This window comes from Gavialis gangeticus, unplaced genomic scaffold (genome assembly GCF_001723915.1).
Source record: "Gavialis gangeticus isolate Ggan-Ray unplaced genomic scaffold, GavGan_comp1, whole genome shotgun sequence".
In the NCBI taxonomy this organism is placed as follows: domain Eukaryota; kingdom Metazoa; phylum Chordata; order Crocodylia; family Gavialidae; genus Gavialis; species Gavialis gangeticus.
In genome coordinates this window covers 166,799,156-166,823,032 of record NW_017729032.1, presented here as the reverse complement: position 1 = coordinate 166,823,032, position 23,877 = coordinate 166,799,156, and the positions used below count along the sequence as shown (strand labels likewise).

Here is a 23,877-nt window from a genome sequence, read left to right as displayed (position 1 = left end):
TGGGGCATACGGGGTGGCAGTAGATCCTAGGGTGTGCTTTACTACTAAAAAGTGATCTTCATCATAAAAAGGTGGGAGACCACTGCTCTAGACCCTCTCTAACTTCTCCACATACTTTTTAAAATGTAGAGCCCAGAACTGTATACGGTTATTCCAACTGAGGCCTAGTCAGTGCCGAGTAGAGACGCACTGTCATCTCCCATGTCTTACACCTAATGCTTCTATTGATGCATCCCAAACCACATTTACCTTTTGTATGGCTACATCACACTGCAGACTCATACTGAGTCTGTGGTCTACCAGCACTTCCATAGTGCTGCCATCCAGCTAGGTGTCACCCATTTTATATTTGTGTTTTTGATGATTCCTCCCAATATGTAGCACCTTGCATAGGTCCACATTGAATATCATCTTGTTAGCTCTATCCCAACTTTCCAATTTGTCAAGATACATCTGAATTGCAATTGCACTCTCTAATGTGTTTACAGTCCTTCTCAGTTTTATGTCATCTGCAAACTTTCTCAATAAGGTTTCTATGCCAGCATCGAAATCATTAATAAACATGTTGAACAGCAAGACCCCTCTGAGACTCCACTTGAAACCTCCTGCCATTCTGACATGGACTTGTTAATAGTTACCCTTTGCTGGTGGCTACTGAGCCAGTTATCTACCCACCTTATAGTAGTTTTATCTAGCTCACATTTTTCCAATTTTTTTATGAGAAGGTTGTACAGAATCGTATGACTTCAAAGCATATGGTTTTCCTGTGTCCATGGATATTTATCTTGAGGGTGGTTGTGTCCCACCCATAGGCTCTGAAGCCAGCAGCAAGCCAGCTATAGTCTCTATAGGTTCAGATTTCTGTCACTACCTTACTGGGATTTGCAAGCATTGTGCCATGCTCTCATCTGTGAAATCACTCATGGCTCCAGAGTCCAGTAGGGCAGTCAGCATGGGGAATGAGTGGTTCTGCCCTGGGACTCAGAGATGGGTCCAAGAATTCTTGGGGCTTCCATGAGCTTCTGTGGGTGACTTGGGTACTTAGGACAATTCTGAGTGTGTCCCCTTCACCAAGCCCAGAATCATTTGTTTACCTTGACCCCCTTCTCTGGGAGTCCATGGTGTAATTGTGTCTTGAGGCCCCACCATTGCTGTTGGTGGTGTTCGCATTCCTCTGGTATGGGGCATTGGATCCTCCCTGCCTCCTGGCATGGGGTTGGCAGGAACCATAGTAGGGTGCTGCCCTGGAAGAGAGAAGGCCTCTTTCTTTTCCTTTCTGTGTTCCTGGAGGTGGAGCTCAATCTGGACAGCCAGGTCCATACGCAGCAAATTCCAAGAGTGTTTCCACCTGAGCCAGTTCATCTTTGACCTCCTCCAACAGACCCCAGTAGAAGTAATGGAGTTGGACTGCCTCATATCCCAACTGGGTGTCCGCTTCACAGCAGTGGAAGAAGGATTCACCATAACAGAATCTTCCCCCCGATGCAGGGACTAGCAAGCAAGAGACCCATTGTCCAGGTTGGGTGAGGACCTCCAAACATGATCATGAAGTCCTTGAATGCACCCCTAGTCTAGTTGGATGACTAGATTCTTGTGCTCCATCAAAGTTGTGGCCCATTTCAAAGCATCTCCTGTTAGGAAATGAATCATTAGGCTCACCCTAGCTGAGTCTCAGAAGTAGAGATCTGGTTGGGTTACAAGTAGTATGCAGCATTGCATGAGGAATCCATGGAAATGCAGCCAGTCACTTTTTGACCTCTCTGGTTAAGACATGGATAAGTTCCAGGCAGGGAGACTGAAATGTGGAAACCTCACTGCAGATCTGGTAGATCTGGGAGCATAGGGACTGATTCTCTGTGAGCAACTACTGGGTCTTATCTTTTAGCTAAGCAAAGGCCATTTGTGTCAACTGGTTTGGCCTGAGCAGATGTGGGGGCCTGGGTACAGAGTTTGCCTCCATGCTGAGCCCCCTTTGCTACCTGTGGTAACCCAGGCAACTTGTCATGCTGGGCCATGAATGGCCAGGTCTAGGTAAAACCTCAAGATCTGGAGGTTCAGGCAGAGTTCAAGTTCAGGAGGATAGCTAGGTCAGGTATCCAGAGAATCCGTCAGAGTCAGCCACAGCACAAGCCAGGGGCGCAACAGTCTAGGTACAAGGTTGCACCTTGTTGCCCAGATACTTCCCCTTCTGGGTTAGAGGTTTATGTGGCAATGGGTAAGAGGTCAGCTGACCTTTACTGGCCACTCTGGTGAGAGGGAGCAGGTGTTTGTCTAAGCCCAGATTGGGGGGTCCTCATCACCTGTGTCTCTTCCAGTGTTCTGTTGTGAAGGTAGTAGACTGGGTGAACTGCCAGAGGCTTCAGGTTCAAGGCTGCAGACTGGCAATCATCTGCCAAGGCTTGTGCCTTTCTGTACCAGTTAGTCTCTAAGGAGCTGCCCAACCTTATACAGAAATATATGGTTCTTAAAAAAAACCCTGATTTCTAATTAAAAATGGAACCCCTGTCATTATTTGAAAAGAAAAGCACACATATTTGTTAAGTTTTTGGGTTTCTTTGAAAAACTGGAAAGCTGCATGAAAAGTTTTGAAATATATATTTTTTCCTAATTGAATAGAAATTATTACCTATTTCTAATGAGTTTTAGTCAACAATTTATTACTAATTGAATGGAACAAGGGGGGAAATATGTATAGCTTTTCAGTGTTTCTCCCAAAACTATGCAGACAAATTCTGTCGTTTTTTTTTACAGGCTTAGATATTACTTCAGAAATGTAAGTCCATAGGCACTAAACCAAGATATTTCCTAAAAACAGATTCCACATGCTGTTCTACTGTTTCAGTGTGGTCCTTTATTTAGGGTGGTGATAAAGGGTTAGAAGCTAGCTCATCAGTAGCACCAAGAGCGTCTTACTTGCAGACTTGGGTAAGATAAAATGCGTCATGTAGGCATTTATGCAAAGAAATATAGAGAAATCATTATTCAGAATGACACCTTGAAAGACTGTCTACGAATCTAGATTATGAGAGCTCAGAGAAAGAGAACATGGCTATTAGGTATCCTAATATAGTTTCCTAATTCCTATAATTCATTCTCTGATTTTATATGAAATTAACCAATTAGTAGACTTGGAGCTTGAGAACAACAGCAAAGAGAGGACTTTATTTGAGTTTCCTTGTAGTCATGTAGAAATGATTCTCAAACTGTAATCTGTGAGGGTGAATGGTAGAATTTCAGGCTTGACTTAATGTCAGGCTTGACCTAATGTCAGGCTTGACCTAAATATGAGAAGCAAAAATGTGTTTGTCAGTGTCTTTCATTGGATCAACAATATAGTTGGGAGAAAAGTTAGACTAGCTTTTAGGCACAAAATACCCTTCCTTAGATCTGGTAAATAAGCCTAAATTAAAGCTAATATCTCTTCCAACTAAAAGAGTTGTATTGTATGAGTACTGGTCCAATAAAAGATATTACCAAAAGCTTGCTTCCTGCTTATTCCCTAGATCATAAATAGATATAGCAACACAAGGACCTTACTGTATAATGTAAATGAGAAGCTAAGGCATATATATTGATGTTTCTGACCTTCTTACTGATCTTTATCAGTAAAGGAGATGTCCGAATATGGTCCCAAGTTTTATAACATACATTTAATTATTAAATATTTGCTGACAGTTAACAATATGTTTAGTGTAGTATGTAAATGAGAAACAATAACTGTCCTAAAGAGTCCACAATCTAATGCAGAAGTAGTAAATCGGACACCTACAGGAAATACAAACAACAGTACTGTCTTCAAGTAGAAAACTACAATTTAGACTGCTGATTTAGCAGTAGAATCTAAGAAGGATAGCATTATTAAAAAAGGCACAATGAGAAAACAATAAGGAAATACAGTGGAAATCCTGAGGAAATGTTATAGGAAACGGATTTATACTCGTGGTGCCCTGATCTGATTCAGATCATATTATCTAAGTGGTCCTTTTGTAGGATGGGGATTTAGACACTCCTGAGAATATTGGAATAACTATACAAATTAAATGATGTATTGCTAAGATAAGTGTGATAACTAAGTCATATATTAGGCTGTGTGAATTAGAAGCTTTTAGAACCTTAAGCAGACCTATTTTAAGTTGAGTACTTACTCAGTAAACAGTTGTGCTGAATGGTGTCTTCTACCAAAAATGAAAACCAAATACTTTTCAAAAATTAATTTGAATCAAATGATATAAGGCATTAAAGACGGAGCATTTTTTTTTTCAGTCAAATCCACTAAATTAAAAGAAATCACTCAAAAAAAAAGTGGCAGTTGAGGCAATAGTTGAAAATTACTCAACCATTAGGAGTTTCAGAAAAAGTTCCTGAAATGGAAGCAGTGAGGTTTCTTCATGTAGTGGCTTTAACACCATTGCACATATACCACACACACATGCATGTGTGCACACACATATGTATGTGAAATGGTGTTCAGCTACATCACAACATAAATGTATGTGTACACATGCATGTTTGTAATGTTTTAAATGGCAGTTTGATGCTGGAAGAATTAGCATTTATTCACAATTAATATAGGTTGTACATAAATCTGAGAGGGGCTACAACCTTCCCTACCCCTAAATTTTGTCTCTTATTGACTTTTTCATGTGTAGTGGAGGAGATTGTGAACCACCTTAATAAATGACTTAAGGTGAGGTGGCTGCTTGAGATATCATAGGCTTGTGTATCAAATATAGTACAAATGTGCCTGGCACGGGTTGTTTTGTGAAACTAATTTAACCTGAACATAGATAATTGTAGATGAGTAGAATGAGGTAAATACAGGCTCCAAGTTATGTGTTTTAAAATAAGTAGCATGTGGCAACATTTTAACATTGGAAAATAAAAAATGAAAGACCCAACAGAATTCCAAATTACAGAAGAAATAAAGGTTTTTTTTCTGACAGGCACAAATTCTTATGTCTAATCCTCAGTCCTTGAAGGAACCATTTCATTCATTGTAAAGGGCTTTAGCTATGATGAATTCCAACATTTGGTCAAATATGTTACACCTTGAACCCATGGAAGAGGCTCTTTCTGAAATATGAATTTTCATTTTGTTGTCTTCCTAAATGTGCCTACCAATTCCTAGAATATATGTCCTGTTTATGCTTATATATTGCCTCTCTCTAGAATGGGTGAGAAAGAGTCATATCGCATGACCATTTTTAAGACTTCTTTTTCAGTTCTGGACTGGGATGAAACAAACATGTTAAATCTGCAAGACAGAAACTCTAAGACCTTGCCTTTGTCACATCCTTGCCAAGTCCAGGATCACTGATTAGAAATATATTCACTCATTACTGCTCTTTGTTTGTCTAAGCCAAACAATTAGATAGATAGCATACTTCTGTGCCCCTGGAGAACATAAGCGCAGCTTTGTGACATGCTCAGGACCCCTCAGATAGGTACTCCGTCTGTTAGTTTTGGATGCATGTAGAACCAAAGTGAGTGGGCAGGTTTATTTCTCAGTGTTCTAAGAAGTCCCATGTGGGGAAGCAATATAGGTGTACTCTAACATACCAGTTAGTGGGCACATCTACATGATAAAATTTACTGCACAGTAGAGCAAATTACTGCACAGTAAGTGTCACCATCTACACATGCAGACTCTTACTGGGATCATCTACACATCGCCCTATGGAGATGTTGTTAGTGTGCCCAGCTTTAGTACTTTTTTTTGGAAGTACTAAAGCATGACATAGTAACTGCCTGTACTACGCCATGTGTGTGGTGCACAGTTAATTTTAGCTGCTACTTCATCCAAACGGGAGGATGCCACTATGGCGAAGAAGCTGTGAGTCACATGTAGACTCACGTGATCACTATGTCACTGTAGCTCATTGTATGGTGATGTAGCGCATCACTACAGCAATATAGGGTGACGTGTAGATGTTTTCCCCATCGAGCAGTAGTTTGCTCTACTCTGCACTTAATTTGCTACCTGCAAATGCAAGTAGCAAATTAACTGCCAAGTAGCTACTGCACAGTAAACCATGTGTAGATGGATGACCAGAAGCAAATTTGCTTCCGGTCAGCCAGGTAGCAGGGGGTGGGATATTGTTCCCTGCCCCAGGCAGCTGCCTGCTGCCAGGGCAGGCTCCAGTGTTGCGGCCCAGGCAGGGACAATGTCCCCCTAACCCAGCAGCAGGGAGTTTCCAGCCCCAGCTCCACAATCGCAGTGCCCCCAAGCCCACAGTTGGGGAGCTAGGTCTGGGAGCTCCCTGCTGCTGGGATAAGGGGACATTGCCCCAGCCTGGGCTCTGCCACTGGAACCCGCCCCAGCAGCAGACAGCTCCCAGGGCCAAGGAGCAATCTCCCAGCCCCAGCCAGATGACAGTTGTCTCCTGCCTCTGTGATTCCTGCGAGCCCCTGGACTAGCACCCATCATCATTGCCATCATCGGTATTCTTAGGACTAATTTAAAACATATCTAAAGCCCTCTGAAAGAAGTTTCACTACATGCTGATTTTCTTGCTAGCAGATCAAAGCAGTGCATTTCCTTCCTTCTTCATGGTTAGGAGTATTCTGCTCCTTAGCATAAATTAATATTGTGTCAAGAACAAGGGTTACATGTATTGATTCAGAAAATTCAGGAAGTTAGGAGAACAGCAGTTGGGGTGGTTGTTTGAAAAATAGAAGGGGAAAGGGTTATTATACTGTATATCCCATCCAAATTTTCCTGGAGATGATGTCATGCTTCTCAATGCAGTATTCATGCTAAACACTATGGATCCCTGTCTGTGCAAACTGCTCCTATGCTGCACTGCTTAGCATGTGAGTATCAGAAAACAATATCTTCTAACAGATCAACTTGTGCCTGGGATTTTCCTGAAAATATCTGAAAAGAAAGATTCGATAGCATTGTCTGAGCAAGTCTAGCTCATTCATTAATGTAAGAAAAATTAACAAAACTTACCAAATCCATCACACATCTACCAGGTACAAAATGTGACTCATCATGCTACTGCATCCTGAGCTATCACAGTTGACTCCATTCTGGGTAATACTGAATCAAAGAAATTTTTTTCCCTTCAGAGTCACATTGTTATCCTTTGGCTGAGTCTATTGTTCATTTAGGTAGAATGTGAGTGATTATATGAGTGAGGGGAAATTAGCCTCATCTATTTCCCACTTCATTCAAAGCACCCAAAAGAATGAATGATAGTCTGAATGTTGCACATGGCATTAGAAATCCTCAGGAAGTATTTTTATTAGTAACTATTTTTTTGTACTTTTTGAGTGACATAAGAACAATTTCCTGAGGTTTGTATATCAGATTTGTAAGTTGATTTCTATCTATTGTCGTATATGGGAGAAAACATCCTTTGGGGAAGTCTAACATTAGTGGGCATGCATAGACAAAACGGGGGCCCTAAACTGAAGCAGTGGGTTTTAAAAAACACCACTTCAATTTAGGTCTGATTAAACCTGTGGGGGACTGTCGTGTCGACACCTACACCGTCAAATGGATTGCTAACTGGCTGGAGCGCCACATCCAGAAAGTGGTGGTGGATGGGCTATTCTCGACCTGGAGGGATGTGGGAAGTGGGATTCCATAGGGCTCAGTCCTCGGGCCCCCACTGTTCAACATCTTCATCAGTGACTTGGGCGAGGGGGTAAAAAGCACCCTGTTCAAATTTGCTAATGACACTAAGATGTGGGGGGTTATGGGAGGAAGAACCGGGGGAGGAAGAACCAGCAGCATACCTACAGGCTGGGGAACTCCCTACTCATCAGTGCAGAAGCAGAAAAGGATCTTGGGGTCATCATTGATGCCAAGACGAACATGGGCCGGCAGTGTGGGGATGCAGTCAGGAAGGCCAACCATAACTTGTCATGAATCCACAGATGCATCTCAAGCAGGTTCAAGGAGGTGATCCTCCCCCTCTTTGCGGCACTGATCAGGCCGCAGCTGGAGTACTGCATCCAGTTCTGGGCACTGCACTTCAAGAGGGATGTGGACAACGTGGAGAGGGTCCAGAGGAGGGCCACTGGCATGATCAGGGGGCAGCAGGGCAGGCCCTACGAGGAGAGGCTAAGGGATCTGAACCTGTTCAGCCTCCACAAGAGAAGGCTGAGGGGGCATCTAGTGGCCTGTTACAAACCAGTCATAGGGGACCAGCAGGCACTGGGGGAGTCCCTGTTCCCCCAAGCACTACCAGGTGTGACTAGAAATAATGGTCACAAGCTGGCAGAGGGTAGATTCAGGCTAGATATCAGGAGGCGCTACTTCACTGTCAGGGCGGCTAAGATCTGAAACCAACTTCCAAGCGAAGTGGTGCTGGCTCCTACCCTGGGGGTCTTTAAGACAGGGCTATATGAACACCTTGCTGGGGTCATTTGACCCCAGTACTCTTTCCTGTCATGGCAGGGGGTCAGACTTGATGATCTGCTCAGGTCCCTTCCGACCGTACAAATTATGAAACGCTTGTGTCATATGTGCTTCTCTGGCAGGGAGGGCGAGCTGCTGGCAGGTGGAGCAGTCCCTGGGCTGTGGGGACGGAGAGGGAGGGGGCTGGTGCTTCCCTCCACAGCAGCAGTTGCCTGTAGGCACCTGGATCAGGGGGTCCTGGGGTGCACTGCAGCATGGAGAGAAGCACCAGGCCCCTGCACAGCTCAGGCAGGCAGGCAGGCTCCGAGGGGGAGATCAGGTTCACCACTTTGATTGGGCAGAGCCTGCTTTCCCGGGCTACTGCCAGGCTGCCCACAGGGGTTCCTGCAGAGGCGTGAAGCTGCACAGAGCCCAGTGCTTCTCTCCACAACTGTAGGGGCAGAAAACTAAACCTCCTTGAAGCAGTTTTTGTTTGCTGCGCCCCAAGTCATTTAAGGCATATTATGCCGCCGAATTTCCTACAGCAGCTGAAATTAATGCACAATACACTGATGAGGCATACAAAGACCGACACCATTAAAGTAGTGCAAAAACATTTAGCCCACTTTAAAGTGTCATGCACACATGCCTTGTTTTGTCTACACACGGCCAGTATGTCCAGGTTGGTTTTCTTGATCTTCAACTTTGGCATTGGCAATTGCAATATATGTGGATTTCTGTTTCTCTCCTTTTTTACCACAAAGGTAACGTAAGTGTGACCTTCACCAGCCCACTAGGCCAGGCGATATTCTGGATTCTGGATCCTCAAGATGCCAGTAGCCCTGGGATCTCCCTCAGGCAGGTCTTCTGACTGAGATGTCCCGTGAAGGGGTGTGTCCCTCAACCTCACCACCCAAAAATCTACTTCAAGCCCATTGAACAAATGGGTTTCTTTATTATACACAACTATATACAAAAAAGAAATTATTAATCAAAAGAAATATATCTATATTATCAATAGTTAATAATAAAACTGACAATCTGAGTGCTATCTACAAATGCAACATTAAGTGATTAGTTCAATACAATGAGTGATCCCACTTACAGCAAACTCCATCGATAATTACCTTCACCAGGTTACAACCTTTAAAACACAGTTGCCCTAGGATTACAACCCACTCCTCTTGCAATAAATTGCAATACCATTGTTGCTATGATCTGCCACTAGATAGTGTGGATGAGGCTCCTGTAACCCCTGAGGCTCTGAACTCCCTTCTTCAGACTGACTTTCATACCCGAAACCTCCAGTCTGGTGGTGCGGGCAAATTGCTTTCTCTTGTCTCTCCTGAAAATAAACTGCTTGCATACATTGTGGGGTTAAGTGTCTCCTCACCCCCCCGAGGTTTACGCTTCCTCATCCGTTCCTCCTCTAAGGCCATCTCGCCTCCCAACACTTACAGTCCAGCACAGGGATTTTGTGCCCACAGTAGGTCCTCTGTTCCTGCAGCTCTGAGCCCTCCTGGCTCAGACGGCGCTCCCTCACATTATGAGCGGGTTCTGACCTGGCAGTTTCTCCCAGCTCCTGGACAGCCTACCAGCTGTGGCTGACCACTCCCTTTCCCTGTGTTGTAAAGCTGCACAGCAAAACAGCTCCTTATGAGCACAGGCTCTCCCTCATCCCGGTATCAGCTCCCAGGGCAAGTTTCAGTACCTGTTCCAGTGGTAGGGGTGCTGCATCTCTGCCCCCTCTTTGTCCAGGCTGGAAGCGGATCCTCCTCTTACTCTTTTCCTGCATTTCGGTTGTTTTATGGTGCAAGCACAGCCAATTAAAGCCCACAGTTTGCAGCGGCAGCTCTGGTCACAGTGCAAAAGTTCCAATAAAACATATGCATGGTGCACGGCATACTTTCCACCTTGGAAAAGCCAGGGCACCTGGTGCAAGCATTTGCCACCCTTTCTGCAAAAGGTCTCAAACATGGCGTGTCCACCAAGCTTGCAGCCCAGGAACTGTTAAGCTGTTACATTAGGAAAGAGAATGAATCTTTTTCTGCCTGAATCCGATTTGCATAAGATCACCCAAAATATCTGTGGAACATAAATTCTACAAAACTTTTACGTTGTTGTTTCTTGATAATAGTTTCAGATCAGAGACCCACCCAATATATTACACTGCCTAGTTTTACCTCATATCTTTTACCCAGTTACCTCTCTTTTGAGACCAATATAGGAGCATATCTCCCAAAAGGCATCCAGTGTTGATCTGAAGAAATAAGAACATAGACGTGAAGGACTGGAAGTGTCTGTCTGGGCCACCCTACTGCTATCTCTACTTTGCTTATTTGCTTGTTTTTCCAGTAACTAACAAACCTTAGTGTTAAAATATGCATCTATTTTTTTCTATTAGAATATTTCTGGGTTCAACATTCAAACAATTGAAATAGTAGTGCATTAGCCAAATAATAGATGGGGCACACTTTAATTATAATTAGCACATTTGGATGACTTTCTATTCTTTTGTACAATAAGCATTCTGTTGTATGAGAACACTTTCTGTTTAATTTGGAGAGGAGGCAGTAGGGCCAGTAGGGGTGGGGGAGGGGGAACAGGGGGTTTCATTTTTCATTCTTTCACTAGAAAAGTGAAAGAAAAAGAAAATAAGTATTTTCTATTGAAAAAAAGACCTCACATGTTCAGATGTCCATACTACATGTAAGAATGGAACAGATTCCATATTCAGTTCAACCCCATTTAATGTTTTTTGGGAAAGAAATCTCACTAGGTGCCTAAAAATATTTAAGTGATTAAAATGTCAGCATGGAAACCAACAGTATTGGGTCACAGTTAAACAGAAATGTGTATTAATTCAAATCAGCAAAAGCTTTGCCATTGTCTTTGATGAAAGCAGAATTGAGTCAAATGTAAACCTGATGTAAGTTAGAAAATATGGTTTTATTCCAAATCACAACATATATGCATGAGCAAAGCATTTAGTTCCATCAAAATGGAAAATATAATAACCAGAAAAGATAATGAAGAGATACAGTCAACTTGGTGATCTAACCCATTATTACTCATATTTTGAAGACACATTTTAACTCTAACTGGTTGCGAACAAAATGGTCTTCCCACACTTATTTTAATTTCTGACAAATACCAGTTCATATAACAATACATTGTTTGCTTCATGGTTAGCATTACATGATTGCCTGAGCAGTAGTAAAATTGATTTATGCCATATTAAGTTAATATTTCTATTTATTGTCAGAGAAGAAGATGGCTTTAATGCTATTTGCACTGTGTATTGCCTCTCCCTACTAGAGGAACAGAATAAGCATGTGTGTGTGAGGGGGTGTGTGTGTATCTGTAAAATATATTTTAGACTTATATGACAAATACCGTCTTGTGACTTTATTCTTTAATAAGTATTTTTGTGGTAAATAATTATGGTTTTATTATCATGGTAAGTAATAATTTTCCTTTTATTTCCAGGCTGAATAAAGCATGTTTTCATACAAGTCATGACTATTTTGTGGATGGTCTCATATGTGGCACTGTTGCAACATCTATTTCTCCTCCTTAAATTTGATGCTTTTAATTTCCTTTAACTCATAAACAGGAAACAGGATTAAACTATAAAAGAGTGGACTGGTTTGTTTCTGTCCCAAATTGTTGTGTTTAACTTGTTCATTATCTTCTTTTCACTGATTCCATCTTAAATTACGGTTGTGGCTAATATTTAACAAATCCTTAACCAGAATGACTGACAAAACGACAAATCTTTTCAGATTGTTATTAAAGATGACAGTTTTAAAAGATAAGAGAAATAAATAAATAAGACCATGCCTGCATTTCTTTTAAATAAATAATTTGGTGGATTTTAACAGTGTTGTTATTTTTGTTTGTAGTATTACTTTTTAATAGCACAATTATTTTGATTTTGGCAGCAATCACTTCTAACTATATAACTACATAGTCTCAGAATATACTAGAATATATATTTTTTCAAATAATATTTTGAATTTATTCTTCTTGACGTTTTATGTTTTTGTGCAGCTTGCATCTTTTTGTTTTTCAAAGTAAAATGTAACAGATTTTGACTTCTTGGGTTACATTTTTTTCTTTTTCTTTTTTTAATTTTTGAGAACCTGCTGTTTTTGAATTCTCTTTTTTCCCTTTATTCTCTACCTCACTATGACCCCAGGAGCCAACACAAAGAAAAGCGCAGATGATATAACCAGTAATGATCGTGGTGAAGATGAAGGTATTTTTTGTTTTATCAAAGCTCCACCCTGATGCATGAACATAAACTTTTTTTTTATTATTAACATTATTTAAATGAGCTCCCCCCTTATTTGACAAAGCACACTTTAGAGTGCTTTTTATTTTCTTCTTGTTAGAAAACTACTTTCATTTTTCCTTTTTCTTTTCTTTTTTAAAGCCAAATTAGCATATAGATGACTGCAGTTACCTTGTAAGATAAGTGTAAAGATTATCCCTAAATATATGTGAAGTAACATAAATATTATTTACAACCATTTTCCCCCCTCTTGCCCTGATAGGGTGTGAAAATAGAATTTAAAAACATGCATGTATTCCCTTTCCGTTCTTTTTCTTTCCCCTTTTACATTTTGTTCACATTAAATTCATGAAATATCCCACGTTTTCTCCCTCACAACGCACATACTGTCTGGTGGATGCAGTTGTTTTGTACCTCATCTTTGACATTTTTGCTTCATTTTCTTCTCACAATACATGATTTATTTCTAGGACACAAAAATAAAGGGAGCTTGTTGGTGCTGCTGCATTGTTTTCTTCTTTAACCACCCAGTATTTCAGTCATATTAAATGTAGATTTGACCCTGCTCTCATTGAAATCAATGGCAATCTTTTCATTGACTTCTGTTAGAGTTGGATCAGCTCTCCTGAGAGGAAATGTTAAAGTTCAACATAAAATACCTTAAAAGTTTGACAAGGAAACACATTGTTTCTTTCTTTGACACAGAAGCATTTTAGAATCTTTTAAATTTGTGGGAGGAGGAAGGATCATGTATGACATCTCTCTCTATGCTTATCTTTGTTTCTTACTTAACAATTAAATTGAAAATCAGTTTTTTTATAGACATCAGATTAAAAAACAAACAAACCAAGAACAGCAATGTCTTTCCCAATTAGTCATTTATATTAATGCCACTGATAGTTTATCGTTCATCGCCAAGAATTCTGAGAGCAGAGAAATTTAGCTCAAATTTACCTTATGCTTGGCAATTTCTAAGTGTTAGTTCATCTTCCTCCTGTGGCTTTGTATCTGACACTAGCTAAAATAATTTTGCAAGATTTGCCTTCTCTGTTTTCTGTAGAATAATGTATACCCCAAGGCGATAACCCCTTAATCTAGTCTTTTCTAGGGGGTTCAGACCTACTACAGCTGCTCTAAGTTTTCAAAGTATAGGAACAAAAAGTCTCTGGTCCTTGTATCACACTGTTCCCTCCACTATACTTTCTTCATTGTTATAATATTTTTTCCCCTTAGGCAAAAAGCACTGTATGCAGTACTCAAAGAGCAGCTTTACCTATCGTTTGAATAAACCCTTCTCTAGAAATCCGTTTTTAACTGATAGTATCATCACTTGTTGTACAAGATACTATAATTAAAAAATTCAATTAAAAATTAAAAGAGGAGTTGTTTTAAAAGTTAAATAGAAAATTATGACTTAAATAGTGCAGTATCAGGGCCTAGGAAGCACCTGATAAGTAAAGATTAAATAAAACAAATTATTTTATCAGGTTTTATGCTTGTTGGATAATATGAATCATTTTAGCATAAATTGTATTTCCAGGCTAATCTGAGCTTTGATTCCTCGTACATATTAAATTTTAACTGATATTCTTGAGAATTTTGACTACACTAGGAAAAGACGGTTAGGTCCTACAAATACAACTGTGCATAATTTATTTTCCTAATACCCATATAATAGATAAAAGACTTTACTCTTATAAGATTTCTTGATGTGGTATGGTTAAGTGGCTATCCTTATAGGTATTTCTTTTTCAGTGACTATATAAAAAAAGAAAATAGTAATTTATCTCCAAGTAAGGATGTTTGAAATTAAATCATTGGTTAATGTCTTATCTGATATGCAGTTCTTCATAGAGATACACCTCAACAAATAAAGAGATTGTTATTATCATAACTGGCATAACTGCAACCTCATATAAGTGTTATCCTTCACTACCTTAGTCTCTGAGTACCTCCCAATCACTAAGAAAGTATCTTCATAAGCCACTATGAATTCTGGGAGTATTATTTTCTCCTTTATTCAATAAACTGGCACCCAGAGCTCTTCAAAACCAGTGAAAAGCCATGACAGACATATGTCCTAATCCTAGGCAGACCTAAGAATCTAATCCAGAACCCATGAGGTCTAATCTGATTCCTAAACACCTTACATAAAATTCCTCTTGACCTTATTGTGATAAATGACACTAAAGACTTAATTTGATTTGGCCATAGAATGTTGATGATGAATTCAAGATATAGTATATTGACCCTGAGACAGGTTCAAAGAGGTGATAGTTTGCTATGCTCAGCTTTTATCAGGAAAAAATGTTGACATGTTGCATGCTACTGAAATGAGACACATGGATTTATATTTTCTGCAAAGCTGTTTCTCCCAGTTGCTGGGGAAATGGAAAGACTTGAAATAATGATTTTATTTTATATTTCAATGTATTTTTTTTCTGGTTTGCCTAGAATTTTATGTTAAAAATATTCTAATAATGATCCCAGTTATTCTGCCATTTTTTTTCTTTAGGCTCCTCATGCACCCTACAACCAAATTTCTTATTACCTGTTAAGTATTCCCATTGTTCAAAGAACATTTTGAATGACATTGTATTTGGAAGTAACAAACACACATCAAAAGAATAATTAAACCAACAAACCCATTGAGCAAGTGGTGTCTTTACTGAAAAAACAGGGAGGAGAATTACCTGACTAAACAGATGGTGATGAAATGGAAAATAAGGGGGGGAAAGAAACAAGCGTTGTTAACATTTTTGTAAAGCACAACAACAGCCATTTTTTTTTTCAATATTTGTTATTACTTTATTGTGTTTTCCCTACTTGGCTTTTTTCAGACATTCATGACCAGAACAGCAAGAAACCAGTTATGGTCTACATCCATGGGGGATCCTACATGGAGGGTACTGGCAACATGATTGATGGGAGCATTCTAGCAAGCTATGGAAATGTCATCGTTATTACCCTCAACTACAGGCTAGGGGTTTTAGGTAAGTGACTCATTTCTTAAACAGAAAAGCAACAAACTTACATTACAGTGATTAAATGGATTTCCATTAAACTACATAATTTGATGGATGTGTTTTATTGCTGAGTGCATCTATGGATTGATCTCAACTCCTTTTAAGAGCACTTGGACCAATTTTGTCTCATAAAATAGAATATTCTTGTGGGCAAATAGCTCCCATTTTAATTATATTGCCTGTATAGATTTAAGTCTGAATCCCTTTGGATATTTTATGGAGATTTTGGTACCTGAACAGTTTTGAGTCTTCTGTTGACAGTTGTCTTCACCTTAAAACTGACTTGACTTTTTAATAACTCTATTCCCAATTTTAGAATTTTCATCAGAACCTCATTTATTTTGACTAAGTGACTTAACCAAGGTTCTAAATAGTAATTTCCCGGTGCCCAGTGCCCCATGACAGCTTGTGCTAGTAAATAATCTTGCACCATGGAGGGGTTGAAGAATGATGCTGAGGGGCCAGGTCTCTGCAGCCCACAGACCCTTGTGAGAAGGGAGAGTGGTGCAAGATGAAAGTTTATAATGCAGCTTTCCCCCCCGACCACTACTCTCCCATGTATAGGAAGCCCATAAATAAATCAGTCTCATTTGTTCCTCTGTGCCAACTGGAGGAAGTGTTATGTCCAGGGATCCTGTTTTTCTCTGATAAAAAAAAATCCCCAGTTTTCTGATTCAAAAGAGTAACCCCAAATCCACATTTCCCCCCAAATCCACATTTTTCCATGATTTTATATATATGTGGCATTTCATTTTAATCATGGAAAAATGTAGTTTAGGGTTACTTTTTTTAATCTGAAAATTGAGGGTTTTTTTTTTATCAGAGAAAATCAGGATCCCTGGTTATGTCCCTCCCCCTGTCTTCTAACTATGCAATGGATGGAGGGAAGGAAGTGCTGGAAGTGTCTTGGCTTTGGTTTTCAGACATGATTCGCATCATATTTATCCCTTTCTGTCCTGTTGCTCCATGTGTGATTGGGCTGTACCTCTTCAAGGGGGTGATGACCGCTTCTTTGGAACCTGGGGGCATTCTGGATTCTGCCCCTCATGGGCCTGATTCTGAGTTATCTGACCCTTGTGTGGCTGGAAACAGTTGTTTTGAGTCCCCCTTATTCTGCTCATGTGCTGGGCTGTGCATGACCCTGATCAGCCCTTGGTGCAATTCAGGGCAGTGTCAAGGCTTCTCTAACATCTCAGTTTTCCATGGTCCTCTATAACTTCTAGAATGGAGAGAATAGTATATAGTCTCTTCTCCATTTAATATATGAAGAAGGGGAGAATTAATCAAAGAAATAAAATTTATCCGTACTAGGACCATGTCATTGATTTTGGGGGATAGGGTGCACAGGAGACCCTCTATTATAAAGCTGCCTTCCCAAGGGTCTTCCTCCTTCATGCTTCCTTTTGCAGACCCCCACCCCCATACATGCACTCCTGCTATGTTGAGATTTGTTGTTTCAGTTTCAGAGTCACACCAAATATATGCACTTAGGTGAAATTTATGATTCAGCTAAAAACATCTGCAGTGACAAGGAATGATATAAGTGATCCTTCAAAACAACAAGGAATGATTTTTTCTGGGCGCACAAGTTAATTTGTTCAGGGAATTTACTTCTGCTGTCTGCTGGAGAGAACAAGAGCAGTATCTTGCCAAATATTTTGACATTACATGTAAGGTTGAGAAAAAATGGTTTTCCTCTGAGTCATGATATTAGATCCATTCCCCCCCTTTTCTACCTCCTCCTTGATTCTAGTGTCTAATTGTTTGTCTCTTAGTATGCTGTACTCCTGATGCATTCATTTCAATTCTTTAATGTAAAAAGAGACAAACCATTGCTCTTGTCTCAATGATCAAGGGAAATAATTTGAATACCAATGATGTGGCATATAATCTATATATTTATACTTCTTGCCCAAATATATATCCAGCACTTTTGGCATACCAGGTAAGGCACAATGATATTTTTAGATTTAAAATTGTGTTTTAAAAGGAATATCTCTTTGGGGGTTTTCCCATGCATATATTTTTATGCACAAAAGGAAGTTGAGTTATGTTCTTTAGGTGTGCTTCTATTGAATAGAGAGATTATTTTACTTTTATGATTTGTTTGTATGTTTAAGCACTTTCCGCAGCTATTTGAAATAACGTAAGCTCCCAATATAGCTGTTATATGATTTGAAATATAACGGAGTATTTATTTTTTAAAACACCTCTAAAATTTAAAGCTATGAATTAAGGCTTCACAGAAGCACAACATTTATTTCAACTAGTATTTAAACATCAAAGTAGATGTCTACACCATGAAAGTAGCCTGTCAGTGGGACTGCTCCCAAACATGCACCATCTAGCTGTTTGCACACTCCAGCCCCAGAAATACAGTAGGGAGGATGGTCTTGGGGTTTCTGCAATGCCTGAAGGCAGCACCTAGTGGGGGGCCTAAGCAAATCCACACTGGCTGGAGCAGGCTTCTAAGGAGGCATAAATGTGGCCTACATGTCCATGCTGCTTGGGCACATCCCTAGTGCACATGTGGTTTGCGGTGCCTCAAAGCAGTTTGAAGCACCACAAACCGCACATAGCACATGTGCAAGCATTCACGTCACTGCTAATCTGCAGCATGGTGGGGTTATTTTTTACACTGGTAGATCCCAGTGTAAAAAAAAAGAAAACACTGATGAAAAAAATAGAGCAGTGCCCTTGGCAGCAGTGTGAACTGCCAGAAACTGGAGCCTAGCCAGCCAGAGCCACACTTTGGCTCTTGGCCAGGATCTCATGGGCCAGCTTGGCACCACTGCTGCCCCAGGAGGCCCCCAGGACTCCAGGTAACGCTTTCTGATGCCAGCACAGGTGACATACCTGGGTCACTTTGCATGTGCCAGAGCACACATGCAGGAACAGGTCCAGTGACAAATAGCAGCAGCACTAATATGTCCCTAACACATTTGTACTGCTGATATTTGACCTCTGGTAGATGCATGTCCCTGCACATGCATGCTTGTCAGGTGTGCCCCTTGAGTTCCTGAAAATTCATTTTTGCAAAATGTAGGCAGTTCCTCTTCTTTTAGAACTTAGCTTTAAGACTAAAATGAAGTCATTTTTAAAAAGTAGAAACCCCAGAGGGTTTTTTTTTGTCTTCCAGGCAATGAAACAAGATGCAATTGATTTATACTTTGATGCCTACGTGCCATTTAGATGCCTAATATGTGGAATTTATACCTAAGGGTACAAATTGTGTGCATAAACACAGGGATTCAGTGCTGTCTTCATATGCATGTGTGCAGAGGGGATGCAAACTACACTTCTAGATGTAGATAGTGTGTTTTTTGTGAGAAAGTATAAGTTACTGTGAAGCTGCTTCTGAAAAGCTTTGCATTCTGCTCTTCCAGTTTAAGCTAATGAAGGGGACAGATGATCAATGAACATTTTTTTTTAAATTGGTGCTTTTCCCATTGTGATACCTCAGGCAAAAGATTGAGAAGTGTGTGCCAGGTTTGCCTTTATAAATCCTGGCAGTATCTTGTTTTCTTGATTCATACAGAGAGAGAGACAGGGAGAAAGATGAGAGGAGGTGTTCTGCTTTGTGATTCTGGTTCATAGACAACTAATACATTTCTTTTTTTCATTTAAAGGAAGAATTTGGCATACAACAGACTAAAGTTATTATCTGTGAGGAATTTAGGAGGATTGCAAAAAATGAATTTTATATTGCAACTTAAATATTGTTTCTCAAATTCAGCCAGTATAAAGACTGATCTGGGAAAGAGTTTGTCTTTGCTTACAAAAAGCCTGTGTGTGAATAAAAGGGGCCAAAGGAGTATTCACAATATGTATATAGCAAACTGGTAAAAAAAAAAAATCATAGTAGACTTGCTTCAATATTGGATGCTTGCTTTCCCCTTTTCTCTTTGTGCCTTTGAAAAATGTGAGTGTAGCCTTCAAAAGGAACAACTTGTACTTGCCATACCAAGTCCTGAGAATTCTGAGTAAGTCTCAGTGAGGAAGAAACAAAAAAGATAAACCATCTATCTTTGAGTAAATAACCACATATGGAATATATGTTCATTAATAAAACAAAGGTGGAGATTAAATGTGTGTGTGTGTGTGTGTGTATATAGATAGATATAGATATAGATCTATATCTATCTATATATATAAAGATTTTTTTTTCTTTAATCTCCCAAAGGGCTTACTAAGACCTAAGGGCAGAATTCTGTTGGCCTTTGTGAATCTAGGTGGCCATTTTCTAGCCATTTATCATTCCATTTTTGGCTTTCGCTTTATGCATAAACCGAACAAGCTCGAATACACAGACTGAGCATCAATAGTAGGGCTAAATACTGCACAAGTTACATTTTCTTATGTTGCCAGCGCTGGAGTGGCAAAGTCTCCTCTCCTGGCTGCCGCCTGGACCCTACCTTGTTACTTTCTCTGGCCTCTCAGGGTTTCCCCACTCAGTAATCTCACTCGCCACACATTGATGCTATTATTTCATAGGGAGGTGACCTCGAGGAAGCAGAAGTGGGTTCTGGGGTTAAGTCTGTGTCTGGGCTGAGCCTGCCCCCAGCTTTGAACCACTCTAATCCAGCTGAGATTTACTGCCTGAGGTCCATTGGGCTCCTTGCTCCCCATCACAGGCTACTTTAGAGACAATGTGTTTTTAGGAAACCATGCTTTTAAACCTTATTTTTCATAAAGTAAGACAAATGAAGACATTTAGGAACCATATTATCTGATCATCTTTGTGAGAAAAGGATTCTGCAGATCAAAAAGGATTTTACATACTTACAATCTTATATATTACTTAAAGGAACTTTTGCTTAAGGCCACTTAGTTTTCATTCACTTTGTTATGGCCTCTCTCAGCACTTCCCCCTGACTCTGTTTGATATCCTACTCTGCATGCTCTTTCATAGAGGATGAAGTGAGATCTTTTCCCCCAAAAACTTATGCATCTCTGATTCAGTTAGTTTATAAGGTGCATATCTACCCTGCATTCTGCCTAACTTGAGACTAACAGCTAATTATGTCTCTGCCTCATTCATAGATTTCTGTGTGGTAACCACAGCTTTTAAAAATGATGAGACTGGCTTATGACATATTTTGGTCATACTGCCACTTCATAAACATTTCATGATCTGAGGAAAAGACCCAGCCTTTGGGCCTTGGATTTCAAGTAATATAGTCAAGAGAGTGCTAGAAGATACCATGACGATGGGAAAGATAGTTCATGTCTTCCAGATCCTGCAGTCTGCTTATCGTTTTCTCTGTATTTTTCTACTTATTACATAAATGGAGTGCTCATGCTCAATGCTTGTATTGCCAAAAGGCACACCTGAAAGCTTATTTGCCCAACAAATACAGTGATTGGGATAAAACAACTTACAGAGGCAGGGATCATTACTGCTACTTGTTTCTCTCTCTCTCGATGAATACTCCTAATATAGCTATGGTGTGGGTTAGAAGGATATTTCTGCCTTCTGAGGTCAGGATTGGGCTTGTCAAAATCTACTCCAAAAAGAAGGACCTAGAAACAAAAAAACATATTTAGTGTTATGGCTGTCAATTAATCTTTTTGCTTCTACTTTGAGTTAGTAGGACTATTGCCTTCATAATTTCACATCACTTAGAGTATGAACAGGCATACATTTGAAACCTTTTCAAAAGGGAAACATTGCAGAAAGGCAGCAGCTGTTCTGTTTTAACTGTTACATGTGGACAAACTGGGAACGATAGAAATATAGTAAAACCACTGCAGTTTTAACATTGCTTCATCTAGCGTTAAAACACTGTAACACATGGAACACAACATCTGCTGTCCTTACAGGTATGGGTCTCCATAACCTTTGACAACATCAGTTTGGCTAGTAGATTAGGAAAAAGAAGTAGAATGGTGCTGTGCCAGAGCTTTGCTTCATCTCTTTTATATCAATGGCATTTCTGGGGAATTGAGGAGACAGACAGGGCAGAGAATGAGGAGGAGGTTGAATGATAAGATTCACTACATTGTATTCTGCTATATTCATTATAGTTGGTCCCTCTCATGCTTAATCTAAATACTTTGCTCAGGTAAGAAACAGCATCTCCCTTAGCTACAACTTTTCATGTTCAGTTCTTGTTTTCAGTGTTTTAAGGAATGGAAATATACAGAACGGGGATTATTATTGTTATTGTTTTCCTGTGGTATGACCTGAAATGGCTTATGCATATATTAAGCACTAGACCAGCTTGTGTAACAGTATAAATGAGGTTTGGTGAAGCCCAAAGTGGGGCTTTCCATTCACAAAATGAAGAACTATTATACACACTGTTATGGTGTTTCATTTAGAGATGGTATATGCAATGGTTTATGCAGCTGGAAAACATTCATTCAGCACTCTTCACAAAAGACAGTATAGAAGACGAAGTTGATGTTTGCACAAAAGACTGACTTGTTAAGAGCAAAAGCTTTTTTGGAATTTTAGGAATATGAAATAGGGTTTTTTTGAAGCCAGAATCTAACAAAATTCCTGATAGTATAAATGATAAATGACCAGAGTTTGAAATAATGAATTCTAATGCTCCTTTTGGTATGTAACATTTGCAGTGCTCAGATATTAGGTCCAACCTACCCCTTTGTGAAAATTATTTTATTTCAAATAGTCAGAGCTGCCAAACATATGGCCTGTGGGCCAGGTATGACCCACAGAACCTTTCTACCTGTTTTGCTGGCCTACTGGTGTACCACCAGAAGTTGGGATGCATGGCCTGTCACTGGATATGGAGCCATTTGTCCCCACTGGCCATAGCTGTTGGTGGCAGTCTTAGCTCATTGCTGTGGACACCCCCAGACCCTTGTCATGCTTCTGGATCCCTGACACTGCCAGCCCCTTCCTATCACTGCCAGAGCTCTAGGCCCATCACCATCAGACCCCATGTTGCCTCCAGACCTGCAAATGCTTTTGCAAATGCTGCGAATGTGGTAATCATAGCCACCACCACCCTGCACTGAGCTAAATTCAGCCTACAAGGAACCTCACAGATCACAACCAGACCAGTTCCCCAAGTGAATTTGACACCCCTTCTTTAGATCATACACAATAAAGGTGAACTTCTTTTGCCCTTTCTCCACTTAAATGACAGCTTTTTAGTCATATAAGTGCCAAAAACACTGATTTGCAGGTAGTGATTCTTGCAGCCTGAATACACATAGACTATGTGCAGTAGGCTGCACATTGGCCACACACTTACACAAGTGTGTATGCATATCCATTCTGAACACTTATTTGTGTCTACATCCCAGAAATGTAGGCAGCCAGAGAACCATGACTAGTAGGTATTAGACTCTGGCCAAGGCCTTCTGTGGTTTAGCTCACTAGCTGAATGGTTAGGGTTCTCGCCCAGGAATCTTGCGACACAAATTTGTGAGAGCATCTTACTGTCTTGAACCTGCATTTCTGTGACTTCTCAGCATAATGCTCTAACTACCATACCACAGGTCAGGTAATAGTAGTGGGTTGGTACCCCTTTTGAGGCTGGACCACTGTTCCTTACATTTTACAGTCATTGAATAAAATGAATATACGGCAGTGTAAAAAAGTCCAGAAAATTGAGCTCTAGTAGGAGCAAGGATACAGACCAGTACCCAGACCTTATTCCCTTCAAAGCAAACAGCTATCTGGATCACATATCCTCTGGCTTGCTTTCTTCTTCCTGGCTTCCTCCTGCAGCTGCTCTTGAAGACAAATTCAATAGGAGTGCTGAATAATGCCTGATGTAAGCAAGTTAAAAAGCCAGATTCTCATCCCTTAACCAGCTTCCTTGATGAGTGCCTGCAGCCCCTCAAGTATTGTTAAAACATCAGAAGTTTTCTCCCCTGTCCTTCTTCAAGACTCAGGTGTAAATGGTTAGCCAGTGCATGGCCCTACCATGCATGCTTAGTGTATGTGAGCAGGTTTACACAGCCAGGCGGTGTAGACTGCTGGAAAAGAAAGGACATGCAAAGGAATATAGGGCAGCTATACACATGCCCAACACCTACTTAAATGAGTGTGCTGGAGCATTCTAATTAAAATCTTGGCGCCACATGTATTCCGTGTCCCCACAGTTCAAAATGGCAGTGGGGGCGCTTTAACTAAAACTCATTGAACAAGATTTAGTTGAAATGCAGGATGCTTAATACACAAGACATGGTGAGTGCTTTAATTAAAGTGGCTCCCCCCCCCCCCA

At 40.3% G+C, this 23,877-nt stretch overlaps 1 protein-coding gene across 5 annotated transcripts in view; it reads left to right on the top strand.

Annotated features, from left to right (window-relative positions):
- The window catches only part of NLGN4X (neuroligin 4, X-linked), a 395,302-nt gene that overhangs the window by 222,473 nt on the left and 148,952 nt on the right, over window positions 1–23,877 (top strand). For 4 of the 5 annotated variants that reach the window (XM_019525190.1, XM_019525188.1, XM_019525189.1 and 1 more), the window contains 2 exons: window positions 12,552–12,611; window positions 15,488–15,640. In XM_019525190.1, coding sequence (XP_019380735.1) covers window positions 12,552–12,611; window positions 15,488–15,640 — 213 coding nt within the window. The remainder of the gene's footprint in view (window positions 1–12,551; window positions 12,612–15,487; window positions 15,641–23,877) is intronic. The other variant, XM_019525191.1, reaches the window with a different exon arrangement.